At 44.6% G+C, this 21,939-nt stretch overlaps 1 protein-coding gene across 1 annotated transcript in view; it reads right to left on the bottom strand.

Moving 5' to 3' along the window:
• Positions 1-1,399: 1,399 nt before the first annotated feature.
• Positions 1,400-21,939, bottom strand: part of LOC144756194 (butyrophilin-like protein 9) — a 162,678-nt gene continuing 142,138 nt past the window's right edge. Inside the window, exon 3 of the mRNA XM_078645798.1 lies at positions 1,400-2,066. Coding sequence (XP_078501924.1) covers positions 1,597-2,066 — 470 coding nt within the window. The 3' untranslated portion in view covers positions 1,400-1,596. The remainder of the gene's footprint in view (positions 2,067-21,939) is intronic.

The raw sequence follows: 21,939 nt of genomic DNA on the forward strand, positions 1-21,939 counted from the left end.
CACTAATCCCATCACTATTTCATTTGTACTAATCTCATAGCAAGTACCATGGTTCTACCACAATTTGTAAGTGTGATTTTTAAACATGCAAAGGTATAAACTGTGTAGTTGATAAACTACAACACGCATTCATGGACATAAGCCATGCGTTTGAATTTACATTTACAAAAAGGGAAAAGTACAAAACCAGTCATTGGGGTGGGGGGGTGGGGGAGGTGAGATTTGTAACTATGGCAAGCAGCGAAGGGAGGGTGACTGAGGGGAGGACTCGACAAACAGCAACACATGCAGATGGGATAAGAGAGTTGGAGAGAGAGCCTGCAAAATGATGCAAAATAAACATAAGTGAAGCAAGGCATACAGCTGTGAGGGGTGCAGCTCACACTTCCTGCGTGCTCGGTTGAACAAATACCTTTGATATGACAGCAGTGTGGTCTCTTCAAGCGGCGACCTCTGCAACAAAAGCGGCCCCAGGAAGGACTGCATTGCACTGAGGGGACTGGTGAGTGCCATACCAGAACTGGGATTATGAGGTCTCCACTGAGACCAGCACAGCATGCTAAGTGCACGGCATTCAGCCAGTGCTGTAGCTTCAAAGCAAGGGTGTAGATCTTGCAGTGACAACAGGGGTGCTAACGAGCTGAAAAAAGTTCCAGCAAAGCAGATTGAAAGAGTGTTTGGACAAAGGCAGACTGAAAAAAGAAACACATGAGGAACAACAGGAAATAGTATGCTACAGCCAAAAGAAATGGAGGAAAAGTAAGTAGCAAGCACACAAACCAATAAAAAGCAAGGGCGGGATGTAAGCCCCTTTTAAGATTGATAATAAATGCATTAGATTTCACAAACATGCAGGCAAAACCTAAATAAATCGCTTTCTGGACCAAGAGCTACCTTTCTGCAAAATTTGGTGTAATTCCGTCCAGCAGTTTGGGCTGTAGTTGCCTCTGAAATATCTATAGGAATTAACATTGGGAAAAAGTGTTTTGGGACACACCTTTTTCTCGGCCTCCACTTGGCAAATCACCCCGAAACTTTCAACAGAGAAGCTCAATTGAGTGTTGTACTAATTTTTAACATTTTGTGAAGATTCGTCTCACGGCACAAAAGTTATTGGCAAAACAATAAATGCTTTTCCTATGGAAACTAGATCCTAATTATTACTACCTACTGGCAACGGCCTGTGGTAATATAACTGTAGATAGATAGATAGATAGATAGATAGCTAGATAGATAGACAGATAGATAGATAGATAGATAGATAGATAGATAGATAGATAGATAGATAGATAGATAGATAGATAGATAGATAGATAGATAGATAGATAGATAGATAGATAGATAGATAGATAGATATTCAAGAAGACAATAATCTGAGCTCAATTTTGTCGCATCATGATTTGATATTGGACTGTTGTTTATTTCTCTGATACATTTTTAAACTACGAGTCATTTACAATGCTTTAATAACATTATTCTTCATTAATAACTGTATTATATTTTGCTACAATTACATCCCATATGTTTATTGAAGTTTCATATAATCACTACACTAAAGTATACATAACACCCTTTTCCCATTATCTAAGATGGGATCTATGCATAAGCACTGACCAGGTCAAAGAGACTGAAAACATCTTTTGGGTTCTTTTGGGCCTCTATAGTGTGTCTTTCAATACCAGTGTAATAAATTCTGGACAGAAAGAGTCCGTTGGATGCCTTAAAAAGCACCTTCTCATTTTCATATTGAACTTCAAATTGAGAATAGGGTTGATTCCTGCATTTTACTGTCTTGATGCTTTTACGGTAGTCATGTGGGTCCAAACTTAGATAGTTGCCTTTGTAGTCGGTGATTTCCACATTCCCATCATTCATCTGACACACCTGAAACCAACAGGTGTGGTCTCGTTTTATTTTTCCTCGGATCCCATTCGGCACTGAGCTCCAGTACATGCCGTTATCCATCTTGAAGGAGGTGCCCTTCGGAGTGCACTTTAACCCCCCGGAAGGGTGAAGACCTTCGATGAAGTGTGAGTAAAAACTGGAAACATGTGGATCCTTAAAATCTAAAAAAAAAACAATTGTCAAATGGAAAATTATATTAATGTACCTGTCATCATTTGAGTCATGGTATTGTTTGCTTTGCCTCACGTTCCTAAATAGTGCTAACTGCTTCAGCTTAATAGTTTTCAAAACATTTCCAACTTCAAATCCTTGTTCATGGAATTTACATTTGTATCACAGCTTTTTACCCTGACGTGGTGAGAAAACATATTCAGATAGTTAGTTCTCCCAACAGAGAGCTAATTATAAAAAGAAGATGGGAGAGCAAACCAGGCACATTCTCATGTTTTTACCATCTTTGGCTTATGACTCAATCACTAATGCTTGCTAGTGCCCTATTCCTCATTATCCGTCAATATGGGGAGGGACAATTACTAATAATATCACCTGGTTGTAGTAAATAATGTTGCAGCCCCTCTATAGACCTTATTTATGAAGATCGTGCACACAAAGGCACGAATGTGCTAAAAGGCAGGCACTTACACTAATGACTTGCCTCGCTGGCATATTTTATAAAGTGTATGCAGCTATATTGAGCATCGAGGACCAGATTTACCAAGATGTCACTCAGCACAGCCCGTGAAAAGGTAACAGCAGAAATGCAACATATTTACAAAGGTATGCCGCATTTCTGCAGCCTTCTAGGGCTGGTGCACTGTGTGCAGGCGTGCGAAATGGAGGCATCCTTGCACCTTGGATCAGGGAGACGTAGCATTTTGGTGCAATCCCAGGTTTACTGACCTTATTACATCTGAGATTGTGTCAAAATCAATGGGTAGATGCACGGAAACGTTCATACTCCATCCAAGGTAATGTAACCCAACTCACCCGAAACAATTGCATTACGTTACATTTCACGCAACTTGGCCCTCACATGGCTTTGTAAATCCCAGTTAAGGACTTGCATTGCCTTGTGATGACTTGCGTCATGCAAGGTCGATACAAGTCCTTAGAAAATCATAGTCACGGCCGGTGCAGGCAAGCGCGGCGGGTCGGGGGGGGGGGAAGGCGACAGGCAACTGAATAGGTAAAATAAATAAATAAACAAAACCAATTACCGTACGCTTGCCGCATCACTGACTCGGCAATGCGGCGAGCGCAAGGTAACTGGTTTTATTTATTTATTTTCCTTATTCCATCATCTGTCGACTCCCTGCCCCACCACGCTTACCTGCTCCAGCCGCGACTGGTAAATTAAGTCCCTAGTATTCTTTGAAAATGATGCTACCTTTTCATTATAAGAGGTTTTGGTGAAGGCCATTACAGAAGAAAAGCAAAGTTTCCTACATCAGAACCCTGCTGCACTGAGCGCTGCTATATTGAATTTTTCCTTAATGTAAATGATGAGGCTAGGATGCCACTACATGTTATTGAAGAACATGCATGAGCATATGTTGTCTGCAGTTTTAAGGAAAAGATGGGATACGACATATTATGTCACCATAATAACTTTTATGACTTAAGTGATCAGTAAGGAAAATTATATGATTGTATTGTAGTCAAAATAAACGAGGAGGTTCTCACCTAAGTATAACGTGGAAACATGCTGACAATGGCTGTTATGTCAGCAGGGGTGAATACCTTGGGTAAAATAAAATATATATTTACATATACCTGGTGTGGGGGAAGTGTATGAAAGATTCAGAATTGTTGTCTGCAGGGAAATTCTGACATTAGGACGAACTGTTTGAAAGCAATGTTCTTTTTAGGTCTCGCCTGAGCCAGCACATGGCTGCTTTGTGAGGCTTCTAGTAAGGACTTCCAAAAGGACTTCAACTCCCAGCGCTTTGCTCGTGTTTTTTTTTTACTGCCACGCATTTGATTGGCCATTGTGTAAGGCTTCCACATAAGAAAGCATGCAAATGGCCAAAGGCTCATGTAGGTCCCGCCTCTCCTCAAAACTAGCACTCCCACGGCCTTGGGGTCTCTGGAGCATGCAGGGTGCCATGTTTCGATGGCTGCTGCATTCCTTACAGCGCGCGCATGCACGCGCACCACTCCCGAGCTGGTTTTGTTTTCCACGTTTGCAAAAGACAGACGGAGATCGCACCAGCACATCTTTTCCTTGCAACGCAAATCAAAATCCCGGGACAGGAATTGCAACCGAAACCAATACATGGCATAGTGCAAATGCATTGACTCAACTAAACATAAAAAAAACGTACCTAAATGACGTAACAGAATAACTTTTAAGTGACGCTTTGAAGTTCTGTGGAGGATGACTCGAAATATTTCTCTTTCATGGAAAATGCTTTGTAAAAATGTTATGGTTACGTAAATAAACAAACACTTTATTTAGACCTGCTAAGGAAGGGTTCATTGTCTCTTTAAGACACAGCGTCTTGTGAAGTGCGTGCGTAGAATTTTATCGGCACCGGGGAAAAGTTATTTCGGCAGTTGTTTTCATCCAAAATGCAGGGACGAAATCCGAGTCCCCTTCAACTCGAGAAAGAGAGAAGTTCACTCTGTTTGGATAATTCTGCCTCTGATGTGGAGTAGTGTGGCTCACTGGTTAGAGGCGGCAGACCCGAGAGCAGAGGACGGCCCGGGACCAGGGTTCGATTCCCGACGCGGCAGGTTTCTGGACCAGGGTCAGCGGACTCGATAATTCTCTCGCCTCGGTGCCCACTCTGATCAGCGATCACACTCGGCAACTCTGGGCACTAGCTTGCCTCATCTTCACTAACGGCCCCACCAGACCGCCGGGGATGCCTGGTCTCACCCTGGAGATACCCATTAAGGGACCATCTCTCAGGGAAGCCAGGAAGGGTTTCGCAGCGGTCGAAGCGCGGAGGTACCCCTTCTGGAGTGATTCCAGCGCTATATAAGCACATAATTAATTAATTAATTAATTTGGATTTCTCCATAAAATATGTGGTAGTGAACAAACCTTACTACTGACCAGGGTTATTCTTTGAAACCAAATGACCAAATTATACTCAAATTTCAGGAAATGGATATGCACATACACCAGGTTGATAAGATTGGATGGGTAATGCCACTTTTATGCACTATATGAGATCACTTTTACAAATGCGGGCAGTTTAATGGGTTCAACTGGACTATTGTTGGCATTAAGAAAGTCTGGCATGAAACACCACCATGTTGTAACACATACAACTGGAATAACTTAAATAACAACATAGAACAGGCTGTATCAGCCATAACATGGCGGCCCATCAACTTTGCAGCATGCATGAAGTATGGCTGCACTAACATAACATAGATAAAGATAACATGGCATCACATATGAAGTATGGTTGTACTACCATGACAACATAAGCCAATTCTATAATGATACACAATACTGTGTGAAGCACTACTGCACTAACATAACACAACATTTTTGTTTTTTAAATAGAGTTTTTAAGTCCTTCGAAAACTAGTGCTGAACATAAACCTAATATTAATAACCTCCAACTGCTCGGATGAGATCAAATCAAGTACAGCTTTATTTGATTGCTCTTTCATACAATCATAAAAGCACATGTCAAAACATATGTATAGTTAAGAAGACAAGTAACTTCATATATATACATTGCTAATTTAATCGATTTATACACCAAGTAAAAAACCGTTAAAAACTAGATAAAATGTTAAAAGAAATAGCAATAAGAAACTGGGGTCATAAAGTGCTTAAATTCATCAGTACCTTTTGCTACCCTATTGCCCTTAGACTTGTATTACTTTCCTTTTCCTGAGATTAATTACGTGCTTTAAAAACATTGCCAGGTAATATGTACATTATCTAAGAATTGCAAAGCAATAAAAGCTGGCCTACATTTTCTAATCCCAAAGCATTTTAGAATGGGAAGAATCCACACCTTTCTCAGTTCTCTGTAAAATTTGCAGAACAGTAACACACGTATGGTGGTTTGCTCTGAAAGATTATCACATGTACACAATTGCAATTGTCGGGTCCAGTCATTCATTGTTGGTAGACTCACAATTCTATGGAAGATTCCAAGTCTGAATCTGGTTAATGGAAATCGATCATAACCCCCAGGAACAACTTTCAAATATGGTTGAATGTTAAAAGTAATTAAAATCTGTTGATTCTGCTGAACACTGGGTTTTAAAATCTCAGACGGCAATGTTATGGCTTCCATATGTTGGAGACCCTCTTTTTTTAGGTCCTTTCTCCTGACCTTAAGTAAACTACTACAGTCGGAAAAATACTCGGGATGTCCGAAATCCTCCATTAAATTGAGGACATATCTTAGCCAGGAGATCTTTAAGGCCCCTTCCAGCTACAGGCTATCCAGCAGAATGTCTCTATTTAGCTGGGCCACAGGCTATGCCACAAAAGAATAGACTCAAGTTTAATAAGATCTGATATGTGAGGCAGGCCCAGTTCCGCATGACAGACATACGAGGATGTGCTAGATGGGACGGATAGAATATATCTCAGGAACGTATTTTCTACAGTTTGCATCGGGTAGGAGTTTGCAAGGACCCATATCCCCGCTCCGTACATTGCTGTGGTGATACTTTTAGCTTTATATATCTTAATACGCTCCACAAGAGGTCTCCTACCCAGTTTCCTAGAGAAATGCACAAGGGCAGTAGTGGTTCTTGCAAAAGCACGTTTTTTTGCTGATACAGCTTGAGTCCATAAATCTTTTTCGTCAAAGAGTATTCCAAGATACGAGATTATCTTTGTGGGATCAATCTTTTGTCTATCCACAAACATGTCCTTGCACCTTTGACTACCACTCCCACACCTCATAATGAAGGTCTTGGAAATAATTACCCTAAGACCGAGACCTTTTATAAAGTTGTAGAAATTGTCAAGCACCCTCTATAAGCCTACTTGCGTTCGGGACATTGAAACCGCATCATCTGCGTAAAGGAGGGCAGGACTAGGACGTCCGGCTATCTGGGGGAAATCATAGCTATTCTTGATTAATGCTTGTTCTAGACCATTAATGTGTAAGGTAAAAAGGAAAGGGGGCTAGAACGCAACCTTGTCTGACCCCCCCTCTTGATGGGGAATGGGGCAGTAAGATCTCCTCTCAGACTAAATCTAATCCGGCCTTGAGCATTATTATATAGGTGCCTGAAAAAAATTATTATTGAAGCTTCAACCCCCATCACCTTCAGAATCTCCCAGAGCTTCTCGTGTTGAATCGAATTAAATGCAGCAGTGAGATCTATGAAGGCTAAAAACATCCTGCCCCCTTTCGCCCATGTATATTTCCCGATTAGGATGGCTAGATTTAGGCTCTGCTCAATTGTTACCAATCTCTCCCGAAAACAATATTGGAAATCAGAAAGGACTTTGTTTTCCTCTTGCCAAGTCTGTTATCGTTCTGAAACAATTCGACCCACAGCTTTAACACGGGAATTCAAAAGTAAGATAGGCCTATAACAATCCGAGTCTTGGCAATTACCTTTTTAGGTCGAGGACCTAAATGCTGCGCTTGCGCAGTCTCCGGTCGGAGATTTAATGTCTTTGAGTTCAGGGCTTGAACCAGCCTCTCTCCTCCGTCTCTCCTCCATTGGCTGGCTTCCTAAACGGAGGCCAGCCATTGGAGGAGAAGGGAGTCACTCCAATAAAGGCCCGTTTCTTTCGGATTCAGGGCGTGTTTTTGGCGTTCTTTCGCCCTGTGACATCACCCGTCACTCAGAACGCCAAAAAACACCCCCGAATCAGAAATTTTCTGAGCTTTTCGGCCGCCATTTTGCCGTTGCCGACTTTTGCCCCAGATGTCCCTGTTCCCTTGCTGCTCCTCGCTTTTGGTGTCCAGTGTTCTCCAAGTAGGCAGACTTCCAGTTTTGACACCCGCCAGCGCCCTCCCTACAGTGACCTGACTGTACCCGACCCGACTGTGTCTTACGCGATGACTGTACCCGACCTGACTGTGTCTTACGCGATCCGCTGCTTCTGTACAGCGGCTCCTCTGTGGCATCTCCTCTGCTCCGGGCGCCACTGTCCGGCTTCCAGTTAATTGTAAAATGAAAGAAGCCGCTATATTTTGTCCCTAACACCGCTGCTCAATTCCTTGTAGACACATACCCATTCTACCGCCCGCTGACACACCATTCACGTAGTTCCAGCTCACCCATTGCCTCGTTCTCCGATCTATTTCTTGGCATTAGCATCCAGCCTGATCCCGAGTTTCTGTCTCTCTCCCCCCCTTCCCTCTGCCCGCAGCTCTCCTTGGTCTCTCCTCGCCCCCCCTTCCCGCAGCTCTCCTTGGTCTCTCTTCGCCCCCACTTCTCTCTGCCTGCAGCTCTCCTTGGTCTCTCCTTGCCCCCTTCTGTCAGGATCCACCGTGTTGCGCCTGCCTAGACAATGAAACTACATTTCCCATGATCCTTCCCTGGTTCTCCACAGGAAGTACTTCAGAGGTGGAGACACGCTTCCGGGTGCGTGTTATTCTGATTCCATCCCCGGCGTGAGAGCAGCTGCTCTGCACGCCAGTTCCTGGTTCCTCTTTCTCCACTCATTCGTATCGGTGAGTCAATGGTAGAATCTCTCGACAGGGAAGTTCCTTTGTCCATCGCGCTGATTCTCCTTACAGTGGTAAGACCTTGCTCACTGTATCGGTAAAACTATTTACCGGGTACTTTTCAGCCGTGGCTGGCGGTGGCTTGTTTTTGTGTTTGCTTTTGTTTCTTTCTACAATGATACGAGGATAGTATCATTTTACGAACTACCGCTTGTGTGTCTACAGAGTTTGGAGGTAGTACTTGTAGTCGCGGAGCACAGTGGCGGTCGAAACCACGTGTTACCGTGATTTCCTGGCATTCTCATATATATATCTAGATATAAACCCTGAACTTAGTAGCGGAGCGCGGTAGTGAGGTTAACTACGCGTTACCGTGAATCACAAAGGGAATGGTTTTCTGGAAGTAACAGAACGCCGTGGTGGACGCAACTACGCGTTACTGTTTAACGTCTTTGTTTGTGAATATGTAATCTTCGACAGGGGTGTGGAGGGGCGGAGTGTTGTGGTTATTGCCTCCTACACACTTCCGTATCCTCGGCTCGTTGTCTGGAACTGCTTTGATTTCTTTTTACTCCTTGGACCTCCAAATACATCATGTCCTCTGTGCGGCCATGTGGTATGTAGTAGGTGGTTGGTTGAGAGTCACAGTATTGTTGGAAATGCCAAACAGGGTGAAGGCCACATTCACATCTTACTTATGTTTTCCATAGGAAATCCCAAAGGCAGTATTGGAGTGACTAGATTGATTTATTATCAAAGGTCTTTTCTTCCCTTATAAGCAGGTATACATGTGCATGTCTAGCGAGACTTTATGAGTGTAGCTTTGTGTTGAAGTCTAGCGGTTACTAATTGTGTCTTTTTTTTTGTTACAGGTGTCCTTTCCCTGCAGACCCTTTCCCTTGTTTTTTTATTTTAGTTTGTTATTTTTTCCCTCACCTAATGGCTCGAACACCCTGTATATTCAGCTCGGGGTGTTGGTGACATTTAGAGGCGGAACCATTAGTGCATCAACTGTATCCCGTGGAGGTAAACCTGACAGAATAACACACCCACGAACGTTACTCTGCCTGGTCCAGTTGTTGCGTAATGGCTACCATGGATGATGTCATGCAGGCTTTGCTTTTGGTTCAACAGGAGCTTGCCTCCTCCAAAACGGAAGCCACTGCATTAAGGGAGAAAGTAGAACGGTTGTCTAGGAACCCCTTTGATGTTTCTTCGCCACAGTTACAGGTTACGGTCCCCCCCCCCATCCCTCTGGCCAGTCCGGAGAGGTATTCAGTGGATCCGGCAAAAACTCAGGTATTTTTAACGCAGATCATGCTCCATTTTTCTTGCAAGCCAGCCTCATTTCCGAACAATCATTCGAGGGTGGCGTTTGCTATATCTTATCTGATAGGCGATGCAGCTAACTGGGCGGTGCCCTTGGTCAGAAATGATGATCCTATCCTTTCAGATTGGTCGGCTTTCCGCACAGAGTTTGAGAAGGTGTTCGATAGAAGGGCCACCACCTTAAGTGCGGATAGAGAACTCCTGGAATTAAGACAAGGTAGATCTGATTTGATAACATACTTAACCAAGTTTAACAGGCTGGTGGCTGAGACCTCGTTGCCTGAGGAAAAGAGAATGTCCTTATATTACCAAGGGTTACGGGATGGACTCAACGATGTCATCCCCAACCAGTCACGTGTGTTGACATGGTCAATTTAACCCTGAGACTGGATGGTAGAATGGCAGACAGAGGAGGGGACAGGAGAAGGTGGGATATGGGCCCTCCTAGATCCGAATGGATTCCCCGCAGGGCTTTGCCTTCTACTGAGACTACCACCGAACCTATGGAGATAGGGGCGGTCCGGGCCCCGTTAACCAGAGAGGAAAAAGAAAGTCGTAGGATATCTGGCCTATGCAGGTACTGTGGCAAGAAAGGCCATTATGTCAGGGAATGTCCCTCCAAACCTAAAACCTCAGGGGGATGGAACAGAAACAAGAGAGTAGCCATCACAGCGTTGAGTGCTCAGGATGAGACAAGTGGGATGGCTGAAGGGAACAAGAGAGATGCTCAGCCCTGGAAAGTTCCATCACTGACGATATTAGCACTGCTCGAATCAGAATCCCATATCTTGTTGCCCATGAGGTTGGAGTGTCAGTTACAGATACACCAAGTACTGGTTATGATCAACTCAGGGGCCACTGGGAATTTTATCAATAGCGGTTTAGTGTTGTCCCTGTCATTGGACAGAGTACCCAGAGACACACCTGAAGAAGTCCTAGAGGTAGACGGGAAACCATTGATTTCAGGTCTGATAACAGAACAAACAGAGAGGGTAACCCTGTCCGTCGACGTAAAATAAGGCAGGCACAGGGAGGAGCTGACTCTTAATATCATTGAAGCCCCCCAGTATGAGGTGATCTTAGGGATGCCTTGGCTCAGCCATCACAATCCCTCAATCAACTGGAAGGAAAAAACTGTACAGTTCACGTCCGCCGACATTAAGACACATATGGAAGGGCATAAAATTGCTCTGTTTTCACCCACGCGTATTCCCCTGTTGGTGGCTACGGCAGCGGAAAAAGCAGTGTGTTTTCCTGTAGAATATCAGAGTTACAGGGATGTCTTCAGTGAAAGTAAGGCCGAGCAACTTCCCCCGCATAGGCTGTATGATTGTAGAATAGATCTGTTAGAGGGGGCCACGATTCCGTCATGTAGAGTTTACGCATTGTCCGAACCAGAAACGACACACTTAAAGGAGTATTTAGATCATTATGTCGACATAGGTTTTATCCGGCCATCCAGATTTCCTGCCGCTTCTCCCCTGTTTTTCATCAAAAAGGCTAACGGGGATTTGAGAACCTGTGTGGATTACCGGATGTTAAATAAGAACACCGTAAGAAACAGGTATCCACTACCCCTTATCTCAGTATTGCTGGACCAGGTAAGAAACTCCAAGGTGTTTACCAGACTGGATCTTAGGGGGGCGTACCACTTGGTCCGCGTCCGAGAGGGGGACGAGTGGAAGACTGCTTTCAAAACGAGATACGGGCTATATGAATACACTGTAATGCCGTTTGGCCTGTGTAACGCCCCGGCGGCATTTCAGTATTTTCTGAATGACGTTTTGAAAGAATTTGTAGACATCAGCGCAGTGGTGTACACAGATGACATCCTGATTTACTCAGAGGACACCACTGCACATACACAACATGTAGTGGAAGTGCTACAGAAACTACGAGAACATAGGCTGTTTTGCAAAATTAGGAAATGCGAATTTGGCGTGGACACAGTGGAGTTCCTAGGTGTCATGCTAAGTCATGAGGGACTACAAATGTCCGAAAGAAAGATACAAGCAGTACAGGAATGGTCTACACCCACATGCGTGAAAGAAGTGCAAAGCTTTTTAGGCTTTGCGAACTATTACCGTCGGTTTATCCTGCGGTTCTCTCAGGTGGCTGTACCTATGACAAGACTGCTTAGGAAAGGTGTCAAGTTCCTGTGGTCTTCTGAAGTCGCTGAGGCTTTTGCTTACCTAAAGAAGGCATTCACAACCGCCCCGATTCTAGCTCATCCAAAACCAGAATACCCCTACATCGTAGAAGCCGATGCTTCTGATGAGGCCATAGGGGCTGTCCTGTCTCAGAGGGATAAGGATACAGGCCAACTCCACCCTGTAGCTTATCTGTCAAAAAAGTTGAGCCTACCCGAAAAGAATTACACCATCGCTGAGAAAGAATTGCTAGCGATAAAAAGGGCTTTCCAAGAATGGCGACAGTACCTTTGGGGGACCAAATTCCCTGTCACCGTTTTCACGGATCACAGAAATCTTCAGTACATGAAGACTGCCAAACATCTCACGCAAAGACAGATGCAATGGATGCTATTTTTCTCAGAGTACGATTTCACAATCACTTTCAGACCTGGGGCAGATAACCCAAAAGCAGACTCCCTCTCCCGTCGAGATCAGGTTGAGGAAATCGGGAGCAAAGACACAAAGGTGGCGATTGTGAGTCCGGAAAAAGTGATCTGTGCGATCCAGGCTAATTCCTTTTTGGATGTTATCCGTAAAACCAAGGATCATAATGCATGGGTTCTTTGGGCCACAAAGGGTGTCAATCGCATACTAAAGCAAGATCTACCCTTTCAGGACAATAGGTTGTACCTCCCCACTCCGGAATTGCAAAAGAAGGCTTTTGTTTGGTGTCATGATTCTCCCTTGGCTGGTCATCAGGGAATACATAAAACCGTACAGCTCATGAAACGACATTTTTAGTGGGATACTGAAAAGATTGATGTAACCACCTGGATAGAACAGTGTGAGGCCTGTGCACGCGCAAAAACCGTGACGGGAAAGAAGAAAGGCCTGCTGATGCCTTTACCTTATCCCAGAAGACCGTGGCAGAACATCAGCCTAGATTTTGTCACGGGACTACCACTTGATCAGGGTAAATCAGCCATATTAGTGGTCATAGACAGTCTCACTAAGTTGGGACACTTCATCCCATGCGTGAATCTTCCTACTGCTGGCCAAACGGCTCAATTACTGTTAACCAATGTCATTCGATTGCACGGTGTGCCAGAGGTTATTGTGTCCGACAGAGGCCATCATTTTATTGCAAGATTCTGGAAAGCATGGTGTCAGGCGTTGCATATACAATCCTCGCTCTCCACCAGCTTTCACCCGCAGACCTATGGACAAACGGAGCGGTTGAACCAAACGCTGAAGAAATATCTTCGTTGTTACGCAGCTGACGCCCAGGAGTCATGGGTTTCAATGTTGTGGATGGCTGAAGTAGCATACAACAACGCTTGGCATAGTTCAGTGGGGGGCTCTCTGTTTGTTGCTACCTATGGTTTTGATGCACGAATCCTTCCGGTTCACATCCCGGAGGAGGTGTCTCGACAGCCTACGGTTATGGGACAGATGCGGAAGATTCGTACCATACACAGGCGGATACGGGTGCATTTGATGAGGGCTAAGGTGGAATACAAGAAATGGGAAGATCGACATCGAGTAGAGGGTCCCACTTACCAGGTGGGTGATAGGGTGTGGTTATCCACTCGCAATATCAAGTTCAAGTTGCGCAGTGTGTTCCATCCTCGTTACATAGGACCCTACTCTATTGTGAGACGGATTAATCCAGTGGCGTTTAAACTGAAACTGCCTGGTTCACTACGGATACATCCGGTGTTTCACAGTAGCCTTTTGAAACCGGCTCACTCTGCTAGCAGACGGGCCCCTCCGCCAGTGGTAGGGGATGTGGGTGGTGAGTATGAGGTCCGGAGCATCAAAGACTCGAAGTGGAGTAGGGGCGTTTTGTGGTACCTATTGTCTTGGAAAGGCTACTAGCAGAGGACGACACTTGGGAGCCTGTGGGGAATGTGCATGCCCCTGCTGCGATCCGTTCCTTCCATCGTAGGTGCCCCTTGCGGTCTGGGCCTAGGAGGCGCAAGGGAGGAGGACATACTGTCAGGATCCGCCGTGTTGCGCCTGCCTAGACAATGAAACTACATTTCCAATGATCCTTCCCTGGTTCTCCCCAGGAAGTACTTCAGAGGTGGAGACACGCTTCCGGGTGCGTGTTATTCTGATTCCGTCCCCGGCGTGAGAGCAGCTGCTCTGCACGCCAGTTCCTGGTTCCTCTTTCTCCACTCATTGGTATCGGTGAGTCAATGGTAGAATCTCTCGACAGGGGAGTTCCTTTGTCCATCGTGCTGATTCTCCTTACAGTGGTAAGACCTTGCTCACTGTATCAGTAAAACTATTTACCGGGTACTTTTCAGCCGCGGCTGGCAGTGGCTTGTTTTTGTGTTTGCTTTTGTTCCTTTCTACAATAATACGAGGATAGTATAATTTTACGAACTACCGCTTGTGTGTCTACAGAGTTTGGAGGTAGTACTTGTAGTCGCGGAGCACAGTGGCGGTCGAAACCACATGTTACCGTGATTTCCTGGCATTCTCATATATATATCTAGATATAAACCCTGAACTTAGTAGAGGAGCGCGGTAGTGAGGTTAACTACGCGTTACCGTGAATCACAAAGGGAATGGTTTTCTGGAAGTAACAGAACGCCGTGGTGGACGCAACTACGCGTTACTGTTTAACGTCTTTGTTTGTGGATATGTAATCTTCGACAGGGGTGTGGAGGGGCGGAGTGTTGTGATTATTGCCTCCTACACACTTCCGTATCCTCGGCTCATTGTCTGGAACTGCTTTGATTTCTTTTAACTCCTTGGACCCCCAAATACATCATGTCCTCTGTGCGGCCATTTGGTATGTAGTAGGTGGTTGGTTGAGAGTCACAGTATTGTTGGAAATGCCAAACAGGGTGAAGGCCACATTCACATCTTACTTATGTTTTCCATAGGAAATCCCAAAGGCAGTATTGGAGTGACTAGATTGATTCATTATCAAAGGTCTTTCCTTCCCTTATAAGCAGGTATACATGTGCATGTCTAGCGAGACTTTATGAGTGTAGCTTTGTGTTGAAGTCTAGCGGTTACTGAATGTGTCTTGTTTTTTGTTACAGGTGTCCTTTCCCTGCAGACCCTTTCCTTTTCCCTTTCTTTATTTTTTTATTTTAGTTTGTTATTTTTTCCCTCACCTAATGGCTCGAACACCCTGTATATTCAGCTCGGGGTGTTGGTGAGATTTGGAGGTGGAACCTTTAGTGCATCAACTGGATCCCGTGGAGGTAAACCTGACACCTTCCCTCTGCCCGCAGCTCTCCTTGGTCTCTCCTCGCCCCCCCTTCCCTCTGCCCGCAGCTCTCCTTGGTCTCTCCTCGCCCCCCCTTTCCTCTGCCCGCAGCTCTCCTTGGTCTCTCCTCGCCCCCCCTTCCCTAAAAAAAATAAACCGAAGTATATTGTGACCAGTAGGTTATTCTCATCGTCGGCACTCACTTTGTTTCAAGAATTGACGCGTTTCTCATCGAGACTGCTGTGAATTTCCTCTTCTTTAGCACACATTCTCTCTGTTTAATCATGTAAAGCCGTGGTGTCCAAATAGATCCAGGAGAGCTGTAACAGCACAATTACCATTTCGACTCTGTGAAAGACTCCATTTAAGGTTATGTGTATATAGGTATATTATGTGGATGTCCTGAAAAACCGTAACAGATCCGAATGTTCTCAATTTTAGTAGGTAGCCATTTAGTAAAGCAATAGCCCTCCTTTGTCTCTCATCGCCCCCCTTCCCTCTGCCCGCAGCTCTCCTTCGTCTCTCCTCGCCCCCCCCCTTCCCGCAGCTCTCCTTGGTCTCTCCTCGCCCCCCTTCCCTCTGCCCGCAGCTCTCCTTGGTCTCTCCTTGCACCCCCTTCCCTCATCCCGCAGCTCTCCTTCCTCTCTCCTCGCCCCCTTCCTTCTGCCCGCAGCCCTCCTCCGTCCAGGCAGGCGCAGCACACCCAGAGTGTGAATCCTGGTTGCATAGACCACAAGTCGCGATTGCATCAGATTCCCAGATCATCCCTGTGCAAATTAATTATATTTTCAAATTGTCAACTCGTTCCTAGGTAGACCTCCTTTTTTGTCTGTGGTTGAAGATGTGTGAACATTACTGAATTGCATAATTCTAGTGGAAGCAGGTCCACTCCCAACTTGCTTTCAAGTGACCTCAGCAGTAAAAGCACTAATGGGGAGTACAGCCAGGCACTCATGCTTCTGACTTTAACCTCTCAGCTGGCCTGCTTAAGGCTGCACTGGACAGAATCTGCAAACATGATGAAGGAAGTCCCCCTCTGAGCCCTAATGTTACCGGTACAATGCAACCTCGACTACCTCATTTCGGTGTTGATATAAAGCACCTAATTTTTGTGCAAAAATGTGATTTTACTAATCTGCCCCTTAAATGCAAAGGGCTGATTTGTTATGCGTGTTTTTTATACAGTGCCATCCCCTTTGCAGCCTTTTGCCTCGATGTAGCCACAAATTATGTTATAATTAAAAGAGCTATCTAGATACATGTTAACCCTCCCATTTACCGTTCTCAGAAGTTATCCTTGGCTGAAAGTTCTCGAAACACGCAATCCTACAAAGAAAAAAAAATCGCTGTATCCCACATTTCAAGAAGTGCAGCTTCCACAGACCTTTCTGGGGAAAACTCTTCTAGTGGGGATAACACCTCCTTTCTGTGCTTCAGTCATCTTATAAAAACACACTGGTTCTGGAACCCCATGCTGCATAACACCCAAGCATAGCCCCCTGGCTGTGCTTGCTTCCCTGCCCCCAGGTTGTGCTTGCTTCCCTGCCCCCTGGCTGTGCTTGCTTCCGTGCCCCCTGGCTGTGCTTGCTTCCCTCTCCCCTGGCTGTGCTTGCTTCCCTGTCCCCTGGCTGTGCTTCCTTCCCTGCCCCCTGGCTGTGCTTGCTTCCCTGCTCCCTGGCTGTGCTTGCTTCCCTGCCCCCTGGCTGTGCTTGCTCCCCTGTGTGTGTGTGTGGCTCTAGGTGTGTGTGTGGCTCTGCGTGTGTGTGTGGCTCTGGGTGTGTGTGTGGCTCTGTGTGGGTGTAAATGCAATAGGTCATGCATTTGTGAGCGATTAAGCTACTGGCATTGTAAATGACAATGCCATTTATTTAACGATTAAGCTATTGGCAATGTAAATGACAATGCCATTTATTTATGATTTAAAAAAAAAAGTAATGAGCAATGCCAATAGCTCTACCTTTAATAATGCAGAGACCATTGCATTGTAAATGCTTGTTTAAAAATGGGCACAATCACTGATTCAGTCTAGGTAGCCAAAAAGGGAGCAGAACAACAGGCATCAATAACTTGGGTGACAATAGGGCCCAATAAAAACAAATTAGCTTCAAACAAATCTACCGGGACCCAGACTGGGCCGGGTGCTTTACCCTCAAGGCTTGCAGTGATTGCTCAGTTTACTTCATCCAGGGAAAACTCAAGGTTAAAAATATTGCATATTAGGGTCCAATGAGGTTTGCTCAGTAGCGGCTTCAAAATTATCAGCAGATTCATAGACCCTAGTGAAATGGTCAATATAAAGATCCTCACTGATAGCGATTTCCATTGACGGGCAATCTCTTGGGTTCAGAAAAGGTGCTTAAACAGCTTTCCAAAAGCCGAACTGTCTCCCTGTGACGAGGCTTTATGCAAAGCTTCCCAAGCTTCATTTTGTATTTCAATGTTTCTCTTCTTGAAGGCTAATCTATAATCAACTCTCTCCTGTCTCACGGCGTTATGATTTCTAGGAGTCTGATGTTGTGCTTTTTTAAAGTTCTTATAAGCTTGAGTACAATATATATATCAAACCAACCCTGGCTTTTCCTTCTATTTGAGTTTTGCACATATAATGCCTCCCTCACCGCTTCTGAGATTAGCTGAAAGGAGGTCAATATGTTAGCTGAAAAGGCTGAGTCACTTAAACAAGTCTCAACAGCTATTTTACATTTCCGTATCACTTTTTTATAACCATAAAAGAATCAACTAATGGCCAACGTAAGGTATACCCATTTGTCTTATCCAGTGGAATATTGGATAATGCCTGGTCAATATTATCATTCCCCACCTTCTTATTTACTGACAGTGATATGGAATAACATAATGGAAAATGGTCACTAAGTGAAATATCATCAACAGAGAAACGACGTAATTTATAAGCATGATTATTTGTCAGAAGTACATAGTCTATGGTACTGTATAAGCCTCTTCTATTGAAGGGGCTGGTCAATCACAGATTTCATTTGCGAAACCTAAATCTAAAGTCCCCAAATACAGAGTGACAAAAATGAGTATTGCTAATGCCCTCTTCATATAAATAACCACACTGCTTTCCATCAACATTAGAGCATAATGAACAATTAAAATCCCCTAACATAATTACCATTGTGGTCAAATATGGTAGAAAAAAAGTTCTACACAGAATGAACATGAGCATTTCTCAAATAAATATAAATGCTTTTGATGTGAACGCAATGTTTCCAAAAACTGTCAGACACCTTTACCAATGCCACCCACCGCCCACCACCCTTCGGCACCCCGTTCTCCCAAAAAAAATAAACCCAAGACTTTAGTGACAACTGTTAATGAAAAGCAGTAAACAGCCATTCCAGGCTAGCATTTTAACTCCACTCAGAGTGAAGATTACACACATTCGAGAAGTTTCTCCATTCAATATTCAACTGAAGTTCTTTAGTACATATGTACAATGTTACAGCATTCAAACTAATCCAGAAGACCTACAACTCATCCTCGGCTTCCTCCTCACCACCAGGGGGAGGCGGTCCTGCACTGTCATACAGCTTGCTGACTATTGGTTGTACGATTTCCTCCAATTCCTTGTTTTTTGCCTTGAATTCTTCTATGTCAGCATCCTGGTGGCTTTCCTGCCATTTAATCTTCTCTTCAACTTCTTTTTCTATTGTTTCCTTGTCTTCAGATGATAATTTACCACCTAATTTTTCTTTGTCACCGATCTGATTTTTTAAAGAATGCGTATAACTTTCCAGCTCGTTTCTGGTATTGATTCTCTCCTTTAATTTTTTATCTTCCTCTGCGAACTTCTCTGCATCATTGACCATCCTTTCAATTTCATGATGAGTGAGGCGGTTCTGATCATTGGTAATGGTGATTGGGTTTTTGTTTCCAGTACCTTTGTCCTCAGCAGATTCACAAAGAATACCGTTCACATCAATCTCAAAGGTAACTTCAATTTGTGGAACACCAAGAGCAGCTGGGGGTATTGCAGTCAGATCAAAAGTACCCAACTAGTGGTTGTCCTTGGTTAGTGGATGTTCACCTTCGTAAACTTTGATGGTTACAGTGGGTTGGTTATCAGATGCAGTGGAGAAGATCTGAGATTTTTTTGTGGGCACAACAGTGTTTATTGGGATCAATTTAGTCATGACACCTCCAACAGTCTCAATACCATGATTAAGTGGACACACACCAAGGAGAACAAGTTCACCCGTATCCTGATCTCCTGAAAGTACACCAGCCTGGACAGTAGCACCGTTAGCTACCGCCTCATCTGGGTTGATACCACGTGAAGGCTCCTTCCCATTAAAAAACTCCTTCACCAACTGCTGAAGTTTGGGGATTCGGGTGGAGCCACCTACAAGCACGATTTCATCAATGTCAGTCTTCTTCAAGTCGGAGTCTTCCAAAACATTCTGTACAGGCTTAATGGTTGAAAGAAAGAGATCCATATTTAGTTCCTCAAACTTGGCGCGAGTTAGTGTTTCAGTGAAATCCTCTCCTTCAAAGAAGGACTCTATTTCAATTCTGGCCTGGTGCTGTGCCGACAGGGCCCTCTTGGCTTTCTCAACCTCGCGTCGCAGCTTCTGTACTGCTCGGTTGTCTTTACAAACATCTTTCCCAGTCTTTTTCTTGTATAGTTTGATGAAGTGCTCCATAACACGCTGGTCAAAGTCTTCTCCTCCTAAGTGAGTATCTCCAGTTGTAGCCACAACTTCGAAGACGCCATTGTCGATAGTAAGCAGAGATACATCAAAGGTGCCACCACCCAAAAGAAACACAAGGATGTTCTTTTCACCGTCTTTCTTATCCAAACCGTATGCAATAGCAGCAGCAGTTGGTTCATTGATGATTCTCATCACATTCAATCCAGCAATGGTACTATCATCTTTGATAGCCTGACGTTGAGCATCATTAAAATAGGCGGGTACAGTCACAACTGCATGAGTAACCTTCTTTCCGAGATAGGCTTCAGCTGTTTCCTTCATTTTTGTCAGGACCATTGCAGAAATCTCTTCAGGGGCAAATGACTTCATCTGATCAGCAATGTCAACTTGAATCTATGGCTTGGTTTTCTTTTCAATAACCTTAAAGGGCAGATATTTGATGTCTTGCTGGACAGAGGGATCGTTCCATGTGCGGCCTATCAGGCGTTTAGTGTCAAACACTGTATTCTCAGGATTTGATGTCAACTGATTCTTTGCCACATCACCTATAAGTCATTCACCTTCTGGAGTGAAAGCCACATAGGATGGAGTAATGCGATTACCCTGGTCATTGGCAATGATTTCCACACGTCCATTTTTGAAAACTCCAACACATGAATATGTGGTACCAAGATCTATTCCAACCACAGTGCCAACTTCTTCCTTCTTGTCATCCTCATCCGCAAAGGCGCTGGTGAAAACCAGCAGTGCTATAAAAAACTGCTTCATCCTGGTCATGTGCCGTCAACTCTGTAGGCGTAAACTGGGGCGCTCGGTTTCTGGACGGCCGCTGTGCCGCGCTACGCAATCCACGGAGATCTCAGCCTGGGGCCCTGTCCGAGTGGGGGTGCTCTGAAACCACACTGACAGGTAGATGTCGCTCGGGGGTGGCTGGCTCTCGGTCACACTTTCTGTCAGGGCGGCGACAGCGGCTTCCAGATGCTTCTACCGATCTCTTTCTATCTCTGTCAGGCGAATTACCATTGTATCTTTCATGATTTTGCTGCATATGGTCCGACTCCTCACATCCAAAGTCAACTTTGTTACTATCAATCCCAAGTCTCTAATATTGTTATAAAGATTACCCATTAACATGCGTTGCCTTTTATCAAAATCCACTGTAATTAATTGATAATAGGTCTCCTCAAGATGATTCTCTATCTTTTTTACATTTAATGTGTTTGAAATGTAAGCACATAGGCCACCATTCGCCCTTTCACTTAGACCCTCCACTGCCGGAGTGTGGAGAGTTTTATACCCAATGATGTGGATTGGAGCTTTCAGTCAGGTTTCTTGAAGGGATACGATATGATAAAATGTTATGGATTCACACCGAATGGGATTACTTATCCTAGATCGTAGGCCTGCAATATTCGACAAGGCAAAGTTGCAGGTTGCCTCAACGCTCATCTCCCGTAACTTAGTTGGAGCTTCTGTAGATGGAAGGTGAACATCTTCATAGACCTCAATCTCGTCTGGGGTTGTGGAGTTAAGATCTTTCTGGGGTTCTCCTAGTTGCATGTTTCTATGATCTCCAGAAACTTCCCCATGTTCCGGGGAAGCTTGTAAAGTTGAATGAATACCTACCGCTAAATGAGGTTTAAGAGAGATGGAATAATCTCTATAGGGGATGTTCACTCGTAGTAACTTAGGGGTGAGCTCCAGCTTGGTTGAATATTCTCCTAAGTGGGCCATACTGTTGCCCAATCAACTCCTTCAAGTGAATTAAACATTCCGTAGTGATTACTAAGTGGGATATAATCGCAGCCCTGTCTAACCCTGGGGAGTATTTGACCCCTCTCCACTCGACTGCCATGGTGCTTCAGTTGTAATCATCTCTCTACCCTGGCTAGACCCTAAGAACATCTGCCCCTCCCTCATACGCCAATGATCTCTGGGTGGCTGGCAAAAAAATATCCAAGTGGGAGAATATTTATTTCCTGGGCTATGATATTACTATTACCGGCCCTATGCAGGATTACCTGCACCAAGTCTGGAGATTCAAAACTTATAAT

The sequence above is a fragment of the Lissotriton helveticus genome, chromosome 5_1 (assembly GCF_964261635.1).
Source record: "Lissotriton helveticus chromosome 5_1, aLisHel1.1, whole genome shotgun sequence".
NCBI lineage: Eukaryota > Metazoa > Chordata > Amphibia > Caudata > Salamandridae > Lissotriton > Lissotriton helveticus.